At 36.5% G+C, this 25769-nt stretch overlaps 3 protein-coding genes across 5 annotated transcripts in view; 2 read left to right on the top strand and 1 right to left on the bottom strand.

Moving 5' to 3' along the window:
• Positions 1-906: 906 nt before the first annotated feature.
• Positions 907-25741, bottom strand: LOC135136156 (uncharacterized). Of its 2 annotated transcripts, none has more exons than XM_064065300.1 (8): positions 25082-25741; positions 24864-25033; positions 17009-17139; positions 8325-8530; positions 6525-6804; positions 2068-2197; positions 1526-1686; positions 907-1479 (listed from the first exon to the last, which is right to left on the bottom strand). In XM_064065300.1, exons 1-8 carry the CDS (start codon positions 25406-25408, stop codon positions 1085-1087), a joined length of 1800 nt encoding a protein of 599 aa, XP_063921370.1. In that variant the 5' UTR covers positions 25409-25741; the 3' UTR covers positions 907-1084. The 2 variants fall into 2 exon arrangements, with proteins under 2 accessions (XP_063921370.1, XP_063921371.1); XM_064065301.1 differs by having other exon boundaries at positions 2131-2197.
• Positions 6874-8314, top strand: LOC135136157 (neuroglian-like). 2 transcript variants are annotated; one of them, XM_064065304.1, is made up of 4 exons: positions 6874-6972; positions 7024-7320; positions 7405-7678; positions 7729-8314. In XM_064065304.1, exons 1-4 carry the CDS (start codon positions 6906-6908, stop codon positions 8237-8239), a joined length of 1149 nt encoding a protein of 382 aa, XP_063921374.1. In that variant the 5' UTR covers positions 6874-6905; the 3' UTR covers positions 8240-8314. The 2 variants fall into 2 exon arrangements, with proteins under 2 accessions (XP_063921374.1, XP_063921372.1); XM_064065302.1 differs by having other exon boundaries at positions 6891-6972; positions 7018-7320.
• Positions 9437-25769, top strand: part of LOC135136159 (protein phosphatase 1 regulatory subunit 14B) — a 61313-nt gene continuing 44980 nt past the window's right edge. The window contains exon 1 of the mRNA XM_064065305.1: positions 9437-9557. Within this exon, the coding sequence (XP_063921375.1) occupies positions 9477-9557 (81 nt within the window). The 5' untranslated portion in view covers positions 9437-9476. The remainder of the gene's footprint in view (positions 9558-25769) is intronic.

The raw sequence follows: 25769 nt of genomic DNA, 5'->3' as shown, positions 1-25769 counted from the left end.
TATTACTTTTACTTATATTTTGTTTTTCTTTTTCTTAATAGCCACCTTTTCACAAAAAAAAAACTTAAAACATCAATCATGGGGCAAAATCGATATTTCCTTATACAAATTTTTCATTTTAAACATGTTTTAAGTTTCATGTTGTTAAAAGTATTCAGAGTAAAAAGACAAAAAGGCAAAATGTAAGCCCACCCACCCACCCTGTCTCAATTGTGATGACTTTTTTATTCGCCGTGAACCAAATGGGCAAACTGCAAAATACTTATTTTTTTACAAGAAACTAAAAACATGTTTTTGAGTATCGGGTTGTGCAAAGAATACAATGTATATTAAAAAAAAAGCGAAAATACAGATCCCGCCCACCCACCCAATCGCAATTGTAATTATTTTTTTTTTATTGTTATGTATTTGTTATTTGTGATTTATTTGTCAGGTTGGCAACATATCTAAAATTTTAAAGTCGCATACCTGACTGTCGGAATGAAATTTAAGGCCCCAGGGCTCCTGTCAAAGTTGACAACAGCTGCCAATAATTCAGAACTACCAACGCAAAAATTACACTTAAATCTATCTATGTGAGATTTTGTATATTATTGTATAAGTTAAGTCGTTACAAAGTGAGGTTATGAACATAGTTGAACCTGAGTAGGCGACACTTGTAATAAGTCAAGAACTACGAGCATGTTATGGGTTGTTTATTTTTTTTTTACAATGTACTTTTGTTACATATCACTTATTTTAATTTATCCAAAGAATTTTTAAAAATAATCAGTATCTAGTTTATTGCTGTTAATCATACTGGTTAATACTAATTTTTAAAAGTGTCATATTATCAATAAAGACCTGAAAACTACCCACCCCCCATTTAAAAAAACAACCACACTTAACGAAAATATATTTGTTCTAACCTATCAATATACAAAACCATTACAAAAGATGTGTAAATACTAAAAATATACTGAATGATTTCTTACTGTAAAAACATCCAACAGTCACGATAAAATATAAATGCATAAAATCCGAAAAAACAAACTATGATCATCCTATTATATACACTATCTTTTGAACAATATGCTCAATACCCCTACAAGTACATCCCGTTGACTAAATAGTCTGCATCGTGGGCGTAGCTTTTACCCCCTTTTCTCATTCGTCGCCGCACCCTCAGACGACAACCAATCAAAAGCGCCATTATACAAGTAATAATGAGTCCTAAGGTAAGTGACAACACGGCTCCACTAGCCGTTTCCGAAACACCGTCCTCCACGTCCGGAGGACCGTCCATCTTGTAAGCCACCACGTCCGGGTAATGCTCGCTTTTATGTTTCTCGATTTTTATTTTCGGCTCGTGCTCGGGCTCTTTCTGGGTCGTGGTCTGGGTGGAGTGCTTCAACTCGTGGGCCATTTTTTCCTGGACGTGGATCGGGTTTTCTTTACTGGTTTTCTGGATATGATCCGTGGTTGTCGCTTTGGCTCCCTCTGGAAAGCAAAATCAGTTTGGGGTTGGTTTCGGGTTGTGGTTTACCGATAGGCGCGCTTTCTGGGTGCCAGTCTTTACTGTTGCCGCTCTCCGGCGGGTACCCGTTGAACGGGAAATCGTCAGGCCAGTTTTCTTGTTGCAGCGGCTGCCTATAATTCTCGTAATAGTTCACTTTGGGATTGTACTGATCGCCGTATTGCATCTGACTGAAATTGGAATTTAGCACCATTACTCCTCGATTTAGTCTCCGAGTGTCTAAAAACGCGCTAAAGTGTTCGTTGTTTTAGTGAGGAAGAAAGCTATCCAAGTATCATAGTTAAAATATTTACACTGTTGTAGTAGATAGATGGACAAGGCATCTAACTGTTGCATTGTTTTCAAAGCTAATTTCTATGTGCATTTGACTAAAGCGGGTTCGCTCAATTAAGAATGGGCGTGGGAAGCGCTCCCAGGGTTTGCCGTTTCTTAGTTAAGCGAATGAAGTCGGTGAGTATAGAAGGTATAGAAAGCCACAAGTAAGTATCTATTGCATGTTCGTTTGACGTGCATGGTGCTGTGCTATTCTACCGTTTGGATAGCCGTCTCACCCTGCGCTCGAGTATCCCAGAGCGCGATGCAAATACTGCATCGCTCCCTTATATTTATTATACCTGATCTCTTGCCCATCAGGCACTTGCAGGCCGTGCTCCTTGTGGTTGAAAATATGACTATTTTTGTCTGAAAAGCAAAGTCACGCTGTAATAAAGCCACAGTCAATCAGTACACAAAGTAAGTCGAACTCTGTCCGACGAGGCGGATTCATCAACCACACATATAGTGTTTTCTAATAAAATTTAAATCGTATTTGCTTTGCAAAATTTTTATCATCAAATTGTTGGCGGGGATGGTCAGACGAATTTTGATTAACTTTGTCCCATGTACACGATATCCCTAAAATACATCTAAAATTTCACTTCAATGAGACGACAGACAGACTAAGAAGGAAGACCTACTTTCTCAAACACTAGGGGTTAGGAAACGCTCGAAAACTAAAGGTTGATGTATAAACTTGTCGCTGACGTTGCTGTTTGTAGGAAAGTATCAATTTTGCAATTAGGCTCCACCTCTCGGTCTAACGACGAATGAAAAACTCATCACGACTGAGATCGAAACGGATGGGTGGGGCTTCTCTTCTGGTTTTCTTTTTTGGTTAACACATTTAGTTTTCTTTGTATAACACGATTACTTAAGAACATGTGTCACATGAAGCGGAACGTAATTGCAAAATCGATATTTCCATATTTTAAACATGTTTTAAGTTTCATGTTGTGAAAAGAAGTCTACACATTTTAAAACAAAAAGGCAAAATATATGCCCCGCCCACCCACCCTGTCTCAATTGTTATGATTTTTTATATTCACTGTGAATCAAGAGGGGCGGAGCTTAACTGCAAAATTGTTATTTCTTTACAAGAAATTAATAACATGTTTTTGAATATCGGGTTGTACAAAGAATACTGTGTATATTAAGAGAAAAAACGAGAAATAACCCCGCCCACCCACCCCATCTCAATTCTGATGATTTTTTTTATTCTTAGAAAACTAAAACACGTTTGAAATAGTAAATTCTTGCAAGGAAATATGGATTTTGCAATTGGCTCCGCCCCTAAGTCTGTCAACGAATAAAAACTTCATTTATATTTAGATCGGGGCAGGTATGGGTGGGGCTTCATCTTTGGTTTAAATTTTTTCTTAATATATGTAGTATTCTTTGAATAACACAATACTCAAAAACACGTCTTACATGGTAATTTCTTGTAGAGAAATAATAACGATTTTGCAATTAAATTCCGCTCCTTTGGATCTAGACGTTTAAAAAAAATTCATCACCATTGAGATAGGGGGTGGGGGGTGGGCGGGCCTTATATTTTCCCTTTTTACTTAATATAAGTAGTCGTCTTTTTAGCACAAGAATCTTAAAACATGGTAAATTATTGTTGAAAAATGTGGGTCTTGCAATTAAGCTCCGCCCCTCGACCTGACAACGAATAAAAAATTCATCACAATTGAGAATTAAGATTAGGGCGGGATGGGTGTAGCCTAATCTTTGGCTTTATTTTTTCTTTAATATACATAATATTCTTTGAATAACACGTTACTTATTTCTCGTAGAGAAATGAGGATTTTGCAGTTAAATTCCGCCCCCTTGGCTCACGACGAATAAAAAAATCATCACAATTGAGATAGGGCGGGAGGGTGGGGCATATATTTTGCCTTTTTTTTTCCCTTAATATACATAGCCATCCATTTCCATTTTAGACATGTTTTAAGTTTCATGTTGTGAAAAGAAGTCTACATCATATTAAAAGACAAAAAGACAAAATGTAAGCCCGCCCACCCACCCTATCTCAATTGTGATCATTCTTTTTATTCGTAGAAACTCAAAACACGTTTAAAATGATAAATTTTTGTAAGGAAACATGGATTTTGCAATTAGGCTCCGCCCATAGGTCTACCAACGAATGAAAACTTCATTACTATTTAGGTCGGGGCTTAATTTTGGGCTTTAATTTTTTCTTAATATACATAGTATTCTTTGAATAACATAGTACTCAAAAACATGTCCCACATGGTAATTTCTTGTAGAGAAATAATGATTAAAAAAATCATCACAATTGAGATAGGGCGGGTGGGCGGGGCATATATTTTTCCTTTTTTCTTAATATACGTAGGCGTCTTTATAGAACAAGAATCTTAAAACATGTTAAAAGCGGTAAATTCTGGTAGACAAATATCGATCTTGCAATTAAGCCCCGCCCCTCGACCTGACAATGAATGAAAAATTCTTCACGGTTGAGAATTGAGATCGGGGCGGGTATGGGTGGGGCCTAATCCCTTGTTTTATTTTTCTCTTAATATACATAATATTCTTTGAATAACACGATATTCAAAAATATGTTTTTGATTTCTTCTAGAGAAGTGAGGACTTTGCAGTTAAGTTCCGCCCCCTTGACTCACGACGAATAAAAAAAATCATCAGAATGGAGACAGGGTGGGTGGGCGGGGCATATATTTTGCCTTTTTTTTTCTTAATATACATAGCCATCCATTCCCACTTTAGACGTGTTTTAACTTTAAGTTTCATGTTGTGGAAACAAGTCTACACATTTTAAAACAAAAAGGCAAAATATATGCCCCGCCCACCCACCCTATCTCAATTGTTATAATTTTTTATATTCACCGTGAATCAAGAGGGGCGGAGCTTAACTGCAAAATACTTATTTCTTTCCAAAAAATTAAAAACATATTTTTGAGTGTCGGGTTGTGCAAAAAATACTGTGTATATTAAGAAAAAAAACAAAAAATAAACCCCACCCACCCACCCCATCTCAATTCTGATGATTTTTTTTTATTCTTTATTAAAATGGTAAATTTTTGTAAGACAATATGGATTTTGCAATAGGCTCCACCCCTAAGTCTGCCAACGAATGAAAACTTCATTGCTATTTAGATCGAGGCAGGTATGAGTGGGGCTTCATCTTTGGCTTTAATTTTTTCTAAATATACATAGCATAGTGGGCGGGGCATATATTTTGCCTTTTTTTTTTCTTAATATACATAGCCATCCATTTCCATTTTAGACATGTTTTAACTTTAAGTTTCATGTTGTGAAAAAATATCTGCATCATAGCCTGCCCACCCGCCCTATCTCAATTGTAATGATTTTTTTTTTTAATAGCCGTGAACCAAAGGGGCGGAGCTTAACTGCAAATTACTTATTTCTTTACAAGAAATTAAAAACATGTTGTTGAGTATCGTGTTGTTCGAAGAATACTATGTATATTAAGAAAAAAAGAGAAAATATTGAAAAAAATATGTCTCACATGGTAACTTCTTGTAGAGAAATAATAACGGTTAAAAAAATCATCACAATTGAGATAGGGCGATTGGGAGGGCTTAGATTTTCTCCTTTTGCTTAATATAGGTACGTAGTCGTCTTTTTAGAACAAGAATCTTAAAACATGTTTCAAATGGTAAATTCTTGTAGACAAATATCGATCTTGCAATTAAGCCCCGCCCCTCGACCTGACAATGAATGAAAAGTTCTTCAGAATAGAGAATTGAGATCGGGGCGGGTATGGGTGGGGCCTAACCCCTTATTTTATTTTTTCTTAATATACATAATATTCTTTGAATAACACGATACTCAAAAATATGTTTTTAATTTCTTTTAGAAAAATAAGGATTTTACAATTCCGCTCCGCCCCTCGGCTTACGACAAATAAAAAAAATCATCAGAATTAAGACAGGGTGGGTGGGTGGGGCTTATATCTTGCCTTTTTTTTTTTTCTTAAACACAACCATTTTTTCACAACAAAAAACTTAGAACAGGGTTAAAATGGTACATTTTTGGAAGAAAATATGAATTTTGCAATTCTGGGGCGAAGCCTAATTGAAAATCGATATTTCGCTTTACAAATTTTCCATTTTAAATATGTTTTAAGTTTTATGTTGTGAAAAGAAGTCTACACATCTTAAAATAAAAAGGCAATATGTCAGCCCGCCCACCCACCCCATCTCAATTGTAATGATTTTTTTTATTAAAAACTTAAAACACGTTTAAAATAGTAAATATTTGTGAGGAAATATGGATTTTGCAATTAAGCCCCGCCCCTCGACATGACAACGGATGAAAAATTCATCACAATTGAAATTGAGATCGGGGCGGGTGTGGGTGGAGTCTAATCTTTGGCTTTATTTTTTTCTTAATATACCGACAATGTTTTATTTGAACAACACGATACTCAAAAAAATTGTCTTTAATTTCTGGCAGAGAAATAACGATTTTGCAGTTAAGCTCCGCCCCATTGGCTCACGACGAATAAAAAAAATCATCAGAATTGAGACAGGGTGGGTGGGCGGGGCTACAATTTGCTTTCAACTGTAAAAGCAACGTCAGCGGGAACTTCAACGTCAAGAGCAAGTTTATAAATCGCACTTAAACCAAAAAACTGGTAGTCAGAAACCTGGGTCCATGTTCCGAAAAATCATAACCTGTAAAGTACCTGCGTACTGTGGGATCGGGGGCCCCATTTGGGACTGGTGCGCTCCCCAGCTGCCCCCCGGCATTTGCACGGGCACAGGGGCGTACTGAATCATTTGCTGGTTGTCGAAAGGCGCCCTCGAGTTGCTGCGCGAGTTCGGCAACGGCCTTATAAAATCGGCGTCTTGGTGAGGAAGCTGCGGCATCTGCGGCGGCCCCAGAGTGTCCTGCGCCATCTGAGGCCGATACAGCTCTGATTGCGGCAAGGCCGGCGCCAAAGGATGGAGCGGTTGTTGCGGAATCTAGAACAAAACCCAGAATTAGCAAATTCCTCTAAATTAGGAAATTAAGCCTCAAGTACGAACCTCCGCGATTTTAAACCAGTACTTTCCTGGTGTCAGTCATGTTGGCTGTGTACTCGAAGATAATCGTCCTTTGCGGGCTCCTCCACAACACTTGTGGAGACAACAGTAAGTGTTTCTGTTACTTATTTGTACAAAAAAATCACTAGTTAGTTTCAGGAGAGTTAATTCCTCAAGATGCCCCCTCAAACTTGACACTTTTGGAAATTAGAAGCCGCCAAGTTCTGATCGAGTGGGACCCGGTGGACCCCGAGTCCCTCAGAGGCAAATTCAAAGGGTATTTAGTACGAACGTGGAACGATGCTGGCAGCCAAGTATACGCTTTCCCACCCGAAGTAACCAGAGCCAACGTCGAGTTCTTCCCGTTTTCGAAAAATTTCATTACGGTTTCAGCCCGTAACGAAAAGTACGTGGGACCTCCAAGCGAAGCTATAAGCTTCGATGCACCTCAAATAGGTATAAACACCTCTTCGTTTGAAGATGACATCTATGTGGAACTCAGTTATTTGGAATAAACGTTGTGTGTAAAATTTGTTTCAGCACCTAACCACCCTTTCACTGTCAATGTTTTCACTCTAAGTTCGGCTTCAGTGTTTATTCAGTGGAGTAAACCGACTGAACCGAACGGGATTCTCTTAGGTTATAAGATTTACACGAAAGAGATTAACGAATCTGTACCTTACGCCAAAATGAAAGAAGTTGTACACCTGGTGAACGACTCGGATAAACTTCAAGCCAAACTAACCGGACTTGACGAAGGAATGACGTATCGGATAGGGATTTCAGCCGTTAACTGTGCCGGGGAAAGCAATGTGTACAACTACTCACTGCTTGGTAATCAAAGAGTACTTTGTGTGTTTTCAGAGCAGAAGCTGAAGTTACCATGGAATCACACACGTCTGCGCCACCTTTCGTTCCACGATTTATCTACAAAATTAATTATACAACCCCGAATCGAGACGAAGTTTGCTACAAGTCGACAACGACTCCAATTCCCGTGGAAGAAGAAAAAGACAAAGATGAAGAAGAGTTCGATTATTATGATTATTTGATTGCTAGCGACAAGAAGCCGAAGACTACCGAAGCGTCTAAAACCACCACCGTCCCTCAAACCGAATACAACAAACGCTGTATTGTTAACTGCATGGTATTGTGGGTCCCTGATGTTAAAAATAACCCAGGAGAGCACTTTTACGTCAAGTATAAAATAAAAGGCGAGAAGGAATACCGAGTTACCGATCCAGAAATGAGCGAAGATTACATAATTTTGCAAAATTTTGACGCCTGCAAGAACTACGAGATTATTTTGACTGCGGTGGATGGGGAACATAGCACGGAAAGCGGGATATTGCTCACCCCTACCAAAGTGTTCTAACTTTATTTTAATGATGTTATGTAATTTGGAAAAGTTTATTTTATTTATTAAACTAATAAAAAATAAAATTTTTAAGTATGCTTACATTTGTGTCGTATCTGGCCGGCTGGATGGGATTGCTGATGGGTACTGGGACCGTCTGGGACGTTGCTAAGGCGTCGGGACAGCTTAGTTCTGGGGCTTCGTCGCTACCATCGGCACACTGAGGCACACCATCGCAGGCGTTGTATATTGCTATGCACTCGCTGGTAGATCGACACTCGAACTGGTAACGGCTGCATTTTCGCACCGCTGAAAGCAAAATTGCGCTATATATGCGTGCGGAAAGTGATTCATTTCGCACTGTTAAAAAATTCTCAGGTTCCCCTTGATGACAACACCGTTATTTAAATTGTATACGATTTAAGAGAACAATGAAAGTCGCTATAATAAAACCCGATGACTTGTAATTTGCGCATTACGCAACACTTTGTAGTTTTCTAGTCCTCGGACCCAAAACGCGGTTCCTGTTATTGTTCCACCCATCAACAGAATCTTGACCTAAAATTCCGCTTCCTATCACATCTCGCTACCGCACGTCAAATTTAATAAAATTACGTAGGCGGAGGATATTTTTAAATTTAAATTGAACGCTTCCTGCAATTTCAGCAAATAAGAAAAACAGTAATAGTCGAAAATTACACCCAATTTATTAACAAAAACAGAATCAACAATCTAAATTGGCCACAACCTACGTAGCGCCGTTTAGCTACGATTTCGAAGAAAGTAGTGTTGGAATAATAGCGTAATCGTTTCTTAACGGTTCAAGTTCAGGTGTTTATGTAAGCTTACTTAAGAGCGACCTACAGCCCGAAGGCTTTCCGATGTTTCTCACCAGTCACCGGGTTCAAGTTCTACGCTCGACTAATTCGCACCATCACGATCGAGGCTTAGAATGCAAATCACGACAAAAAATTGAACTAAGTCCTTCATTGAAAATCTTGAGATCGAGTGCATTCCTTTTCACTATTACGGCATTCATTTCTCCGTGCAGTTGCTGCACTAATTGCTGATTTAATTGCGAATAGCTGCGAAGAAATTAAGTGCCACTCTTACTAGTTTTTTCCAGAATTTGAAGCTTATGGAGGCTCGATCGCCGCATTTCTTGTTTTGCTCTCTCCAGCGGGTTTTGTGTGTCGGGACAACGTCGCAGTTGTTCTTCGGCAGTCTTGCGGTTTGAGTGCGTGTTCTTCGTAAGATGTCGAAATTGAGGCGGGCGCCGTTGTACCCGTATGATGGGAGTGTTTGCGTGCAGAGTTTCCCTCATGAGGTCGCAGGGGTAAATACTTTTTTGTATCTTTTACTTCTAAATAAAACTTTAAAATTGTCGTTCTCTTAGAAAAAATAAAATAGCAATTAGTGTTCTGTTACAAAGTCTGCATTTTTTACTGCAAGTTTGCAACGCTCGGCTTCGCCTCGCAGCCATCTGTATATTACGAAAAAAAGGCGGTGATTTAACAATTGAAGATTTAATGAAACTGATTAATAATAAATCTTAAATAACATTTTTTTAATTTCAAATTCGGTAACAATTATGTGAAACATGATTTCATTAGCGAAATTAAAAAATGCTCGTGATATTCAGTGAACAAAATAAAACACAGTTGTTACAAAATTCGTGCTACATAACCACCAGCGAAATTTTGTTTTCCCATTTTTTTCAGAAAAAATTAGAAAATGTTTAAAATTGTCATTACTAATTTTTTGGTGCACGTTTTGCAATTCTCGGCTTCGCCTCGCAACTATGTGAGAATGCGTAGCTGCTCCACTATATTTTATATTACGAAACAAAGACGATGTTAACTGGTCGTGCAATAATAAAAATTCAATGAAAATAATTATAAATCTTGAATAACATTTTTTTTTTAATTTCAAATTCAGTAATAATTGTGTGAAATATAATTTCGTTATTTATATACATATAATTAAACTACGGTTGGGATATTCAGTGAACAAAATAAAGCACCTACTGTTACAAAATTTGTAACTCCTTAATATGTAACTTAATTATAGCAAGTTATACATTTTTATTTTTTGTCCAATTGTTTGTGAATTCTGTTTTCTAAATTTTTCAACAGAAAAATTTGAACATTTTGCTCCAAATTTTTGGTCAATTTATATTTTAACTTCCCGAGCAGACGAATGGCCACTTTCATGTTTTCTCAACGTTTCATAACCTTTAGAGTACGTTTATGTCGATTTTTATTAGGCAGATAATCTTTGAAACCTCATTTCCAAGATTTACTATTGTAAACGCTGTTTAAATTTTCTTGCACTTGTGGTTTATGAATCCGTGCTGAGTTTTTATTTTTTTGACATTTTATAAAATTACGTTCTCCTATTATACTTGTGGTTTATGAATCTGCCTTGATTTTTTACCTTCGGCTCCAGATTTTGAAAAGCATGGTAAATCCGATAACGTAATCTCACAATTTGCCTAGACAAATCCTACATTAAATATTAAGTTAGGTTTAGCAGTGCCTGAGTATTTTTAGAACAGGGTGATCCTGATTAAAAAGATTGTCTCACCTCCTTTTGTGTCCTTGCTAAGAAGGTGATATGGTGACTACTATCATTCTGGTGGTTCATTTTTCAAAAAATTTAAAAAATCCTGGAAGCCCTGGTATTTTTGAAAAAAAAATGTTAGGGTCCCCTAGTGTATTTTTAAAGAATGTGATTGATTTTCGAGGGTTTTGGGTCTTTTTTTAAGGATTTGAAATAATATTGGGTTCCCTAGTGGTTTATTAATGTCAAACAATCTTCGATCTTAGCAAGTACTAGCCCCGCCCACCCGCCCTCTATTTTCTTAAAGGATATATCATTTGCCAAAATCAGTCTTATCTTAACAAGTACTAGCCCCGCCCACCCGCCCTCTATTTTTTTAAAGAATATATCATTTGCCAAAATCAATCGTATCTTAGTAACTACAACTACACAAGTACTTGTGTTTTGTTCAAAGTTTGTTGAACGTCTTGATGGTTTTATTTTTAAAAGAAAATGAAGAAATCTTGGGGATCATTGATGTTTTATTTTTGAAAGAACTAGAAATAATGTCGGGAGTCTCGAGTGTTTTTTTTTTTTTTTTAATTATTTGAAAAGATCTTGAGGCCGCTAGATCTTTTACTTTTGAAAGAGTTTGAAAGAATTTTGGGATCCCCTATATTTTTTTTTAATATGAAAAGATCTTAGAGGCTTCTTTCGCTTCATTTTTCTTTTATAATGTGAAAGAATCTTGGGGATTGGGAGTGTTCTATTTTTGTAAGAATTTGAAAGTCTTGTGAGCTCTTGGTGTTTAATTCTTTTTGGACGAATTTGAAGGAATCTTGAGATGTCTCAATGTTTTTTTAGGACTTCAGGTGTTTTGTTTACAAAAGAGTCTTATTTAAGAATGTGGCACATGGTGTTTTTTACGTCAAAGATCCGTCGATGTTCTTGATGGTTCTATTTTTGAAAGAGTTTGGAAAGATCGTGAAGCTTCTGATGTTTTGGTTTTGAAAGAGTTTGAAGGTATCTTGGGATCCTGTAGTGTTTTTTTATGTGAAACAGTCTTCGGGAATCCTTACTTTATTTTTGAAAAAAATTGAAAAATGATCTTGAGAGTTCCTGAAAAAGTGTGAAAGAATCCTTGAAGGTTCTTGATTTTATTTTTTATAGAACTTGAAATAATCTCAGGGATCCCTGATGCTTTGTTTTTGAAAGTATTTGAAAAGATCTTGAGAACTTCTTGTGTTTTGCTTTTGATAGAGTTGGAAAGATTCCCTAGTGCTTTTTTTCAGTGAAACAATCAAAATTAATTTGAAAATATCTTTAGGGCTCCTGGTGTTTCGTCTTATGAAAGAGTTTGAGGGAAACCTCAAGGACATCTAGTGTCTATTTTGAAAGAATGCTTGAAACAAATTCAAAAGATCTTAGCGGTTCCTTTTTTTAAAAAAAGTTTGAAAGAATCGTAAAGGACCCTAATGGTTTTTAACTTTAAACAGCCACGAGAATCATTTGAATTTTTCCTGGTTCTTTTTTTAAGAATCTGAAAGGATCTCGGAGGCCTCAATTTTAATTTTTTAATAATTTCAAAGGTTCTCGAAGGTTTCTAAAGTTTTATTTTTTTAGAATTTGTAGGATTTCTAAGGAATCTCGAAGGCCCCTAGTGTATTTTTTTTAACCAATCTAAAGATATTCCAGCACCTTTAGTGTATCTTTTTAAGGAATGTGAAACAATCCCGGAGGCCCCTGGTGTCTTGTTAAAAATGCGAAAGAACCTCAGGGACCCCTAGTGTCTTTTGTTTAAATAATTCTAACGATACTTAAGGGCCCCTAATAATTCTAAAGGATCTAGAGACCCCCCTGTGTCTTTTTTTTAAGAATGTGACCCATTTTCCGGGGTTCCTGGTCCTTTTTTTAGAATTTGAAAGGATCTCGGGGGCCTCTATTTTAATTTTTTAATAATTTCAAAGGTTCTCGAAGGTTTCTAAAGTTTTATTTTTTTAGAATTTGTAGGATTTCTAAGGAATCTCGAAGGCCCCTAGTGTATTTTTTTTAACCAATCTAAAGATATTCCAGGACCTTTAGTGTCTCTTTTTAAGGAATGTGAAACAATCCCGGAGGCCCCTGGTGTCTTTTTAAGAATGCGGAAGAATCTCAGGGACCCCTAGTGTCTTTTTTTTTAATAATTCTAACGATACCTAAGGGACCCCAATAATTCTAAAGGATCTAGAGACTCCCCTGTGTCTTTTTTTAAGAATGTGACCCATTTTCGGGGGTTCCTGGTCCTTTTTTTAGAATTTGAAAGGATCTCGGGGACCTCTATTATATTTTTTTAATAATTTCAAAGGTTCTCGAAGGTTCCTAAAGTCTTTATGTTTTTACAATTTGTAGGATTTCTAAGGGATCCCGAAGGCCCCTAGTGTCTTTTTTTAACGAATCTGAAGATATTCCAGGACCTTTAGTGTCTCTTTTTAAGGAACGTGACACAATCTCGGAGGCCCCTGGTGTCTTTTTAAGAATGCGAAAGAGTCTCGAGGGCCTCTAGTGTCTTTTTTTTATAATTCTAACGGTACATTAAGGGCCCCAGATGTCTTTTTTTATATTACTAAAGAGTTTCAAGGGCCTTTTCTAATAATAATTCTAAAGGATCTAGAGGCCCCCCTGTGTCTTTTTTTTTAAGAATGTGATCCATTTTCGGGGGTTCCTGGTCCTTTTTTAAAAATTTGAAAGGATCTCGGGGGCCTCTATTGTAATTTTTTAATAATTCCAAAGGATCTCGAAGGTTCCTAAAGTTTTATTTTTTTAGAATGTGTAGGATTTCTAAGGGATCTCGAAGGCCCCTAGTGTCTTTTTTTAACGAATCTAAAGATATTCCAGGACCTCTAGTGTCTCTTTTTAAGGAACGTGAAACAATCTCGGAGGCCCCTGGTGTCGTTTTAAGAATGTGAAAGAGTCTGGAGGGCCTCTAGTTTCTTTTTTTATATTATTCTGAGGATAGCTAAGGATCCCAAATGTTTTTTTTTTATATTTCTAAAGAATCTCAAGGGCCATTAGTGTCTTTTCTAACGATAATTCTAAAGGATCCAGAGGTCCTTCTGTGTCTTTTTTTTTTAAATGTGACTCATTTTCGGGGTTTCTTGGTCCTTTTTTAAAGAATTTGAAAGGATCTCGGGGGCCTCTTTTGTAATTTTTTTAATAATTCCAAAGGATCTCGAAGGTTCCTAATGTCTTATTTTTTAAGGATTTGTAGGAATTCTAACGGATCTCGAAGGTCTCTAGTGTCTTTTTTTAACGATTCTAAAGATATTCCAGGACCTCAGTGTCCCTTTTTAAGGAATCTGAAACAATCTTGGAGGCGCCTAGTGTCTTTTTTTAAGGAATCTGACACTATTTCGGAGCCCCTGAGGTCTTTTTAAAAATGCCAAAGATTCTTGGGGACCGTTGGTGTATTTTTTTAATAATTCTAAAACCACCAGTGGGTCCGTAGTGTCATTTTTTATATTTCTAAAGAATCTCAAGGGCCATTAGTGTATTTTCTAATAATAATTCTAAAGGATCAAGAGGCCCCCCTGTGTATTTTTTAAAGAATGTGACTCATTTTCGGGGGTCCCTGGTCCTTTTTTAAGAATTTGAAAGGATATCCGAGGCCTCTATTGTAATTTTTTGAATAATTCCAAAGGATCTCGAAGGTCCCTAATGCCTAATTTTTTTAAGAATCTGTAGGAATTCTAACGGATCTCGAAGGCCCCTAGTGTCTTTTTTTACGATTCTAAAGATATTCCAGGACCTCAGTGTCCCTTTTTAAGGAATCTGAAACAATCTTGGTGGCCCCTAGTGTCTTTTTAAGAATGCGAAAGAGACTCGAGGGCCTGTAGTGTTTTTGTTTTAATAATTCCAACGATACCCAAGGGCCTCTAATGTCTTTTTTTATATTTCTAAAGAGTCTTAAAGACCATTAGTGTCTTTTTTTAGTGATAATTGTAAGGAACTTAGAAGGCCCCTAGTGTCTTTTTTTAAGGAAAATGACACTATCTCGGAGCCTCTGAGGTCTTTTTAAGAATGCCAAAGATTCTTGGAGGCCGTTGGTGCATTTTTTTAATAATTCTAAAACCACCAGTGGGTCCCTAGTGTCATTTTTTATATTTCTAAAGAATCTCAAGCGCCATTAGTGTATTTTCTAATAATAATTCTAAAGGATCTAGAGGCCCCCCTGTGTATTTTTTAAAGAATGTGACTCATTTTCGGGGGTCCCTGGTCCTTTTTTTTTAATTTGAAATGATACCCTAGGCTTCTATTGTAATTTTTTTAATACTTCCAAAGGATCTCGAAGGTTCCTAATGTCTAATTTTTTTAAGAATCTGTAGGAATTCTAACGGATCTCGAAGGCCCCTACTGTCTTTTTTTAATAATTCTAAAGATACTCAAGTGCCTTTTTTAGCTTCTCAGTGAATAATCTTTTAAATTAGACCTGAACGTGCTCGCTGCGCTCGCATTTAAAAATTTTTTTTTCGGCTTTAATCTCATAGTAGTATGCAGGATAAAGTCTAATTAACGACGTAGTTTGAATTCCTTAGAATACGAACTTTAACAAATAATCGCAAACATTTTTAGAATTTAAATATTTAGACAATAAAAAATTATTATTAATAATTTAGTTTCTCAAGGAAATTGATAAAAATTATCACAAAAAAAAAATCCGACCTGACCGAATCTGACCTGACTAGCCATCAGATCACCGTTCTGAATGTGAGGGAAGTACTGCAGAAATTCTTTAGATCAATTTTTTATTATGACAATTTTACTTATCTGTAAAATTGGGTGATTTTGATGTTACATGCTTGTCACAAGGACACAATAAAATTCTATTAAAATAAAAAAAAATAAGTAAACATGAACAAATTATTTTGTAATTTAATTTTTAATTATGCTTGTGACCAAAAATAATGACAAATATGATAGTAGGTAGATTCTTAAAGGCGAAACATTGCGTCCCAAATTTTCAGCTTTAATAATTTCAGTTTGCCACTTTAATTTTGCAAAAAATTCGGAGGCGGCCTCAACACTCAAATATTTAGATTCGAAAAACTTGCCAACAAATAGTGAAGACAACCGTGATTAATTGCGACTGTGTTCCCAACGTTTGGAGGTTACTCAAGCCTTGTCAGATAAATGAAAAAGTCTGTTTACAAACTACTGTTGCAAAGCAGCGACGCTTTAATTAACTGTAACAATTCCGTCGTATTTCTCAATACGAGAACCGAAAGAAATTTCACTTTCGTGTTTTCACAAATCACAATGAGGGATTGTTTCCGTTGCGATATATAAATACGTAAGAAAATAATAGAAGTATCAATGTCGGATTTGTGAAAAAGTTTCACATACGCCTTTGTTTTGTAAGCCGTTTCTAAAGGAAATCTGTGTACGTTTTTCTTCGTAACGTCGAACTCATTAAGATTATTCTATCACGTCGTAATAAATTTGGGAATTAACGAACCCTGCGTGAAGAAACTTGTCCAACACTTTGTGTAAATCTGAAGTTGTAACAATATCGCTACCATTAATCACTCAGGAACAGTCTCAAACCGTTACGGAATTTTAAATTAAAACTAATTCTTTAGTGGATGCAAGTTTTGGAGGTTGGCTTTCAGATTAGTCGGAATGGTATTGTTAATAATTACCAGGTGTAAAGAGGTAGCGATGCAATCATCTTCAGAAGATATAATTTATGAGCTTAGTTGACACCGAAAAAAATCCACTCGCCTTGTAATCTCGACTTCGCCTCGTTCCAAATTAAATAACAAGAAATAGGAAATTGAATAAAGAGAGTTCGTAAAATTAAAGAAGACCTAAAAGCGAACCTTCCAACAAGGCCACCCAATTACTCACCGAAACCCGCACTTTTTCCTCAAACCTCACCGCAATCGTTATCCGAAATCGCTCCAAACTTACGTAACCCACGACCATCAAGCTCTTCGCTGATCCGCAACGTGCAATTTTAATTTATTCCGCAAACAATTCGGGCATCGGTTCTACAACGCCGCTCTGCAGATGCAGCCCGATAAGATTACAGGTGTACGTAGCATTGTTTTTTGTGAATCTGGTCGATATAACTCTGTCGCTCCATCCGTGACTAAAATATGCGCAACATTTAAATTTTCACGGAAGTCGGTGAGGTGAGCGTGAAATTCTGATAGAACACTAAAGTTAGCGGCCCAAAACAGTCACAGTAATGCTTGCGCGATTACTCACCCTCTTCGGGTTTGGTTTTCACTTCGGTGGAGATGACTTCTTGCGACTTGGTGGTGGTTGGAGGGGTGGTGGACGTCATGGCTACGGTCTCGGCGGCTTGGGGGACCACCTCGGGCTCGCTCTCGGGCTTCCTGGAAAGCATTGTGTCGGGTTGTCTTTGGAGAGTTTGAGTTACAAGATTTGTGGGACAATGGGGTGTTTTGTTGTTGTTCGGAGTATGTGGAGACGAGATAGGATTTGAGGGAGAGTTTGTTTCATGGAATGAATGGGACAAAGCAGGTGTCGGAGGTTTATATCGGAATTGTATAGATGTGGTTGGAATGGAGTGGTCAGTGACAATTTATTTCTTAGTATAACGGGGTTTTGCGGATTATTTTAGTTCGTGTTTCGTCGCTCAGTACGAGTTTTCACAGCATTCGTGACTTATAAAAAAAGAAAATTTATGGATATGTGGTTTCAGAGAAGTGGAATACTCCGGTAAAGATAGAAAGTGCAAATAATAAATTGTTGAATGCCCCTGAGGCTTTTAAAACTCCTTTAAAACTAAAACAAGATTGTTTGGAATTATTTTTAGACACACAACACGAAATTCTAGAGATTTTCTTTTTTCCGAGAGCCCTTAAGATTATATGAAATGGTTTCCAAAACTTAGCACCAGGTGCCCCTGACATTCTTAAAAATTCCTTCAAAACAAAGCACACGGAAGGAACCCTCAAGATTCGTTAAAACTATTCCAAGAAGAAGACACCAAGAGTCCCTAAGATTTTTAAAACTATTTCAAAAACATAACACCAGGAACCTTCAAGATTCTTTAAATCTATTTCAAATACATAATACCAGTGACTATATATAGTCACTGATAATACTAAGCACCCCCGAGATTTTTAAAATTTTTTTCAAAATCGTCAGGAGCCCTCAAGAATAAAACCATTTCAAAAACATAACACATGGTGCCCCCGATTTGCATAGATTTGTACTTTTCAAAGGACGATTCTGGAAAAACGATTGGAGTTTTCGAAGAAATGAAAGCGGGAGTGATTTCTACGGCCCGAAATCTACAAGAAAATGTATTTAGTGAAATTTCGAAAATTTTGTTGAAAATTGGTCGAAAATTGGTCATATTTTGCATAGATTTGTTCTTTTCAAAGCCGATTCTGGAAAAACCATTGGAATTTTCGAAGAAATGAAAGCGGGAGTGACTTCTACGACCCAAAATCTACAAGAAAATGTATTTAGTAAAATTTCGAAAATTTTGTAGAAAATTGGTCGAAAATTGGTCGTATTTTGCATAGATTTTTTATAATAATAATAATGATTTGTACTTTTCAAAGGACGATTCTCGAAAAATCATTAGAGTTTTCGAAGAAATGAAAGCGGGAGTGACTTCTACAGCCCGAAATCTACAAAAAAATGTATTTAGTGAAATTTCGAAAATTTTGTTGAAAATTGGTCGAAAATTGGTCGTATTTTGCATAGATTTGTACTTTTCAAAGCACGATTCTGGAAAAACGATTGGAGTTATCGAAGAAATGAAAGCGGGAATGACTTTTCCGACCCGAAATATACAAAAAAATGTATTTAGTGAAGTTTCGAAAATTTTGTTGAAAATTGGTCGTATTTTGCATAGATTTGTACTTTTCAAAGCACGATTCTGGAAAAACGATTGGAGTTATCGAACAAATGAAAGCGGGAGTGACTTCAGTGGCCTGAAATCTACAAGAAAGTGTATTTAGTGAAATTTCGAAAATTTTGTTGAAAATTGGTCGAAAATTGGTCGTATTTTGCATAGTTTTGTACTTTTCAAAGCACGATTCTGGAAAAACGATTGGAGTTATCGAAGAAATGAAAGCGGGAGTGACTTCAGTGGCCTGAAATCTACAAGAAAGTGTATTTAGTGGAATTTCGAAAATTTTGTTGAAAATTGGTCGAAAATTGGTCGTATTTTGCATAGATTTGTACTTTTCAAAGCACGATTCTGGAAAAACGATTGGAGTTATCGAACAAATGAAAGCGGGAGTGACTTTTCCGGCCCGAAATATACAATAAAATGTATTTAGTGAAGTTTCGAAAATTTTGTTGAAAATTGGTCGTATTTTGCATAGATTTGTACTTTTCAAAGGACGATTCTGGAAAAACGATTGGAGTTATCGAACAAATGAAAGCGGGAGTGACTTTTCCGGCCCGAAATATACAATAAAATGTATTTAGTGAAGTTTCGAAAATTTTGTTGAAAATTGGTCGTATTTTGCATAGATTTGTACTTTTCAAAGGACGATTCTGGAAAAACGATTGGAGTTATCGAACAAATGAAAGCGGGAGTGACTTTTCCGGCCCGAAATCAACAAGAAAATGTATTTAGTGAAATTTCGAAAATTTTGTTGAAAATTGGTCGAAAATTGCTCGTATTTTGCATAGATTTGTACTTTACAAAGCACGATTCTGGAAAAACGATTGGAGTTATCGAAGAAATGAAAGCGGGAATGACTTTTCCGACCCGAAATATACAAGAAAATGTATTTAGTGAAGTTTCGAAAATTTTGTTGAAAATTGGTCGTATTTTGCATAGATTTGTACTTTTCAAAGCACGATTCTGGAAAAACGATTGGAGTTATCGAACAAATGAAAGCGGGAGTGACTTTTCCGGCCCGAAATATACAATAAAATGTATTTAGTGAAGTTTCGAAAATTTTGTTGAAAATTGGTCGTATTTTGCATAGATTTGTACTTTTCAAAGGACGATTCTGGAAAAACGATTGGAGTTATCGAACAAATGAAAGCGGGAGTGACTTCTATGGCCTGAAATCTACAAAAAAGTGTATTTAGTGAAATTTCGAAAATTTTGTTGAAAATTGGTCGAAAATTGGTCGTATTTTGCATAGATTTGTACTTTTCAAAGCACGATTCTGGAAAAACGATTGGAGTTATCGAACAAATGAAAGCGGGAGTGACTTTTCCGGCCCGAAATCAACAAGAAAATGTATTTAGTGAAATTTCGAAAATTTTGTTGAAAATTGGTCGTATTTTGCATAGATTTGTACTTTTCAAAGGACGATTCTTTAAAACCGTTTCAAAAACACAACAGGAGATGCCCTCGACATTCCTTAAAGCTTCTCCAAAAACCAAACATCAAAAGCCTTCAAGATTCTTTAAAACCATTTCAAAATCATAACACCAGGTGCCCCCGAGATTCTTTTAAACTCCTGGAAAAACAAAACACCAATAGCCCTCAAGATTCGTTAAAACCACTTCAAAACCATAACACTAGGCGCCCAGGAGATTCTTTAAAACGATTTTAAAATCATAATACCTGGTGCCCCCAAGATTCTTTTAAACTCCTGCTAAAAAAAACAACAGGAGTCCTCGAGATTTCAAAAACAACAGCAAGTGACCCCAACATTCTTTAAGGGTTCTCAAAAAACCAAACACCAAAAGGAACTCTCCAGATTCGCTAAAACCATTTCAAAAACATAAAAACAGGTGCTCCCGAGATTCTTTTAAACTCCTGCATAAACAAAACACCAGGAGCCCTCGAGATTCTTGAAAACCATTTCAAAAACATAACACCAAGTGCCGCCGAGATTCTTTTAAACTCTTGCAAATATAAAACACCAGCAGCCTTCGACATTCTTTAAAACCATTTAAAAAATATAACTGGAGGTGCCCCCGAGATTCTTTTAAAGCTGTTCCAAAAACGAAACACCAGGAGCCCACGAGATTCTTTAAAACCATTTCAAAATTATAACACTAGGTGCCCCCGAGATTCTTTTAAACTCTTGAAAAAACAAAACACCAGGAGCCCTCGAGATTTTTTAAAACTTCTCCAAAAACCAAACACCACGAGGTTTCATGATTCGTTAAAACCATCTCAAAAACATCACACCAGGTGCTCCCGAGATTCTTTTAAACCATTTCGAAAACATAATACGAAGTACCCCCGAGGTTCTTTAAAACTTCTCCAAAAACCAAACACTACGAGCCTTCAACATTCTTTAAAACCATTTCAAAAATATAACACCAAGCACCGCCGAGATTCTTTTAAACTCTTGCAAATATAAAACACCAGCAGTCCTCGAGATTTTTTAAAACCATTTCAAAAATATAACACCAGGTGCCGCCGAGACTCTTCTAAATTCTTGCGAAAATAAAACACCAGGAGCCCTCGAGAATCTTTAAAACCAATTCAAAAAAAAACACCAGGTGCCCCCGAGATTCTTTAAAACCACTTCAAAAATATAACACCAAATGCTCCCGAGATTCTTTTATGAAACTCCTGCCAAAAAAAAAAACACCAGGATCCCTCGAGAATCTTTAAAACCATTTCAAAAAAAAAACACCAGGTGCCCCTGAGATTCTTTAAAACCATTTCAAAAATATAACACCAAATGCTCCCGAGATTCTTTTAATATCCTGCCAAAAAAAAAACTACCAGGAACCGTCGAGAATCATTAAAACCATTTAAAAAAATAACACCAAGTCCACCCGAGATTCTTTTGCAAAAACAAAACAAAACACCAGGTGCCCCCGAGATTCTTTAAAACCACTTCAAAAATATAACACCAAATGCTCCCGAGATTCTTTTATGAAACTCCTGCCAAAAAAAAAAAAACACCAGGAGCCCTCGAGATTTTTTAAAACCATTTCAAAAACATAACAGAAAATTCTCCCCAGATTCTTTAAGGCTTCTTAAAAAACCAAACACCAGAAGGAACTCTCAAGATTCGTTAAAACCACTGCAAAAACATAACACCAGGAGCCCTCGAGATTCTTTAAAACCATTTCAAAAACATAAAAGGGGTGCCCCGAAATTCTTTAAGTCTTCTCCAAAATCCAAACACCAGGAGCCCTCGAGACTTTTTAAAACCATTTCAAAAACATAATAAAAGGAGCCTCCGAGATTCTTTAAAACTTCTCCAAAAACCAAACACCAGGAACCCTCAAGATTCTTTAAAACCATTTCAAAAATATAACACTAGGTGCCGCCTAGACTCTTCTAAACTTTTGCAAAAATAAAACACCAGGAACCCTCGAGAATCTTTAAAACCATTTCAAAAAAATATCACCAAGTGCCCCCGAGATTCTTTTGCAAAAACAAAACACCTGTTGCCCCTTAGATTCTTTAAAACCATTTAAAAAATGTAACACCTGGTGCCCCCGAGAATCTTTAAAATCATTTCAAAAAAATAGAACCAGGTGCCCCGAGATTATTTTGCAAAAATAAATACTTGCTGCCTCCCAAGATTCTTTAAAACCATTTCAAAAAAATAACACCAAATGCCCCCGAGATTTTTTTGCAAAAACAAAACACCTGGTGTCCCAGGCATTCTTTAAAACCATTTCAAAAATATAACACCAAATGCTTCCGAGATTCTTTTAAACTCCTGCAAAAAAGAACACCAGGAGCCCTCGAGAATCTTTAAAATCATTCCAAAAAAATAACAGCTGCTGCCCCCGAGATTCTTTAAAACCATTTCAAAAATATAACACAAAAGCTCCCGAGATTCTTTTCAGTTCTTGCCAAAAAAACACCAGGAGCCCTCGAAAATCTTTAAAACCATTTCAAAAAAATAACACCAAATGCCCCCGAGATTCTTTTGCAAAAAACCAAAACACCTGATGCCTCCGACATTCTTTAAAACCATTTCAAAAATGTAAGACCAAATGCTCCCGAGATTCTTTTAAACTCCTCCCAAAAAAAAACACCAGGAGCCCTCGAGAATCTTTAAAATCATTCCAAGAAAAATAACACCTGGTGCCCCCGAGAATCTTTAAAACTATTTCAAAAAGATAACACCAGGTGTCCTCGAGATTCTTTTGCAAAAACAAACACCTGTTGCCCCCCAAGATTCTTTAAAACTATTTCAAAAATATAACATCAAATGTTCCCGAGATTCTTTTAAAATCCTGGCAATAAAAAAATACCAGAAGCCCTCGAGAATATTTAAAACCATTTCAAAAAAATATCACCAGGTGCCCCCGAGATCCTTTTGCAAAAACAAAACACCTGATGCCCCTTATATTCTTTAAAACCATTTCAAAAATATAACACCAAATTCTTCCGAGATTCTTTTAAACTCCTGTCAAAAAAAAACACCTGGAACCATCGAGAATCTTTGAAATAATTTCAAAAAAATAAAACCAGGTGCCCCCGAGATTATTTTGCAAAAACAAATACTTGCTGCCTCCCAAGATTCTTTAAAACCATTTCAAAAAAATAACACCAAATGCCCCCGAGATTCTTTTGCAAAAACAAAACACCTGGTGTCCCAGGCATTCTTTAAAACCATTTCAAAAATATAACACCAAATGCCCCCGAGATTCTTTTAAACTCCTGCAAAAAAAAAAACACCAGGAGCCCTCGAGAATCTTTAAAATCATTCCAAAAAAATAACACCAAATGCCCCCGAGATTCTTTTGCAAAAAACCAAAACACCTGATGCCTCCGACATTCTTTAAAATCATTTCAAAAATATAACACCAAATGCTCCCGAGATTCTTTTAAACTCCTCACAAAAAAACACCAGGAGCCCTCGAGAATCTTTAAAACCATTTCAAAAACATAACAGAAATTTCCCCCGAGATTCTTTAAGGCTTCTTAAAAAACCAATCACCAGAAGGAACTCTCAAGATTCGTTAAAATCATTTCAGAAACATAAGACCAGGAGATTCTTTTAAACTCCTGCAAAAAAAAAAAACCACCAGGAGCCCTCGAGAATCTTTAAAATCATTCCAAAAAAATAACAGCTGGTGCCCCCGAGATTCTTTGAAACCATTTTAAAAATATAACACAAATGCTCCCGAGATTCTTTTAAATTCCTGCCAAAAAAACACCAGGAGCCCTCGAAAATCTTTAAAACCATTTCAAAAAAATAACACTAAATGCCCCCGAGATTCTTTTGTAAAAAACCAAAACACCTGATGCCTACGACGTTCTTTAAAACCATTTCAAAAAACATAATCTCAGGTGTATTTAAAGTTTTTAAAATTCCTTCAAAATCAAAACACCAGATTTTTTAAAATCATGCATTTCAAAAACATGAGGTGATTCCGAAATGCTTTAAATTTCTTTCAAAAACGAAATAGCAGGAGCCCGCAAGGTTCGTTCTTTCGAAAATAAAGCGCAGCGGGCCCCTGGGATTATTTAAATTCTAAAAAAAAAAAAAATGAGACGACAGTAGCCCTCAAGATTATTTTAAATTATTATTTATCGTAATAAAACTCACCAGAATCCGTACTAATAAAATGATAAACTTGACTAAATTCGATAGATTTTGCCTGTAAACATTTTGATAATTAGAGCGTAGATGTTGTAAACCATAATTTATACAACTATTACTGTCTGGGAAAATCCGATAATTTTTTGTAAAACTGTGACTATTTTACAAAAAATTGAAGTCGTTCAAACTCTTCAAAAATATAATCGAGCACTGAAAGACAGTTTTCCAGAAGAATGTTAAATTTACATCTCTGGTCAGAACAAAAACCACGTAATGGCAAATTCTTAAGTTCCTCCCCTATGAAGAAGACTTTTCTGTTATAGACAAATGTAGAGGTCGTAAAAACTGCTGAAATACCTGACCATTATGATAATGTTATTAAGAATGTCGTTTGAAGACGTTGCTATTTAATCTGATTATTTTTTTACAAAAAAATAGTCATCGAATTAACTTCAAGTCCAGAAAGGTGTTATCGAATTCTGTCACAAAAGAAATAAAGGATAATTATATTATCGAGAACGAAGACAAGTAATTTGAGCACAAACGAACGTCACAAAAACCGCATTTCTGAAATTTCCAGAAACCATACAGAATTATCAGAATCAAAAACAAGAACAATGCTACATAAAACGGTTCCTTACCTCAACTTGCTTAAATCTTGTTCGTGTTTAGTAAGTTTAATCTGACTTTCTAAATCCGGCAGATGTCGATTAATCGCTAACACCGCACTCGAATAATTGGCGTGATGCGTAAATTTACACTTAAAGTTCTCCGGTGGCCCACAATGGAACAAATAACAACCTCCCGAATTCTAGAAAAAATCCATATGCTTTAACAAACCACCACCAAAACCCCTTACCTTTTCCTCGAACACGAAAACATCACAATTGTCGGTTTCACAGCACAGCCTCAGACATTCTTCCCTAGTCCCTAGGTCGAACTCCGTCAAGTACTTCGCTCCCATTTTTTGGGAGTCCTGAGTCCTGATAATTTTGTCTCTATGTATGTCAAAATTGGCTATGCACGTTTGTAGGTCAATATCGGCGCGTTTAAATCGCAAAAACTGTTCACTACAACTAACTAAGCAGCTTACTAAAATCAGCAGCAAGAGCGTGGACACTTTTGAAACCATTGTAGTAGACGGGAACGTGCAGACATGTGTATAAAATTTTGTGATTGCTAACATGGTGGAAAGCTACCGGGATCAGCTGTGGAAGTTGGTGGATCGATGTCGGGGGTGGCGGCTGCGCAATCACAGAACATCGCAATTTAATAGATAGTGAAAATGATAAGGCAATAACTTGTGGTAAATGGTTACTTAGTTTAACCCACGTGTGTATGCGAATTTTCAGATGACGTCACCGGTTCGCGCAGGGGATGAACAAGCCATAATGGACAAACGCGCGGAAACGTGAACCCCCCGATGCCAATTTTTCGCAATCCAATTCTCGTTTTTCCCAAGCGAACCGGTTGTTGCACGTCCAATCGATGGGATTTTTCAGACAATGATCCTGCACCGCGGGAAAATTCCTGCAGCAGGAACCCAG

This window comes from Zophobas morio, unplaced genomic scaffold (assembly GCF_036711695.1).
Source record: "Zophobas morio isolate AGI-343-1 ecotype UQ-CSIRO unplaced genomic scaffold, CSIRO_AGI_Zmor_V1 ptg000026l, whole genome shotgun sequence".
NCBI lineage: Eukaryota > Metazoa > Arthropoda > Insecta > Coleoptera > Tenebrionidae > Zophobas > Zophobas morio.
Note: the sequence above shows the minus strand (reverse complement) of the source record. Positions and strands in the feature narration are given on the sequence as shown.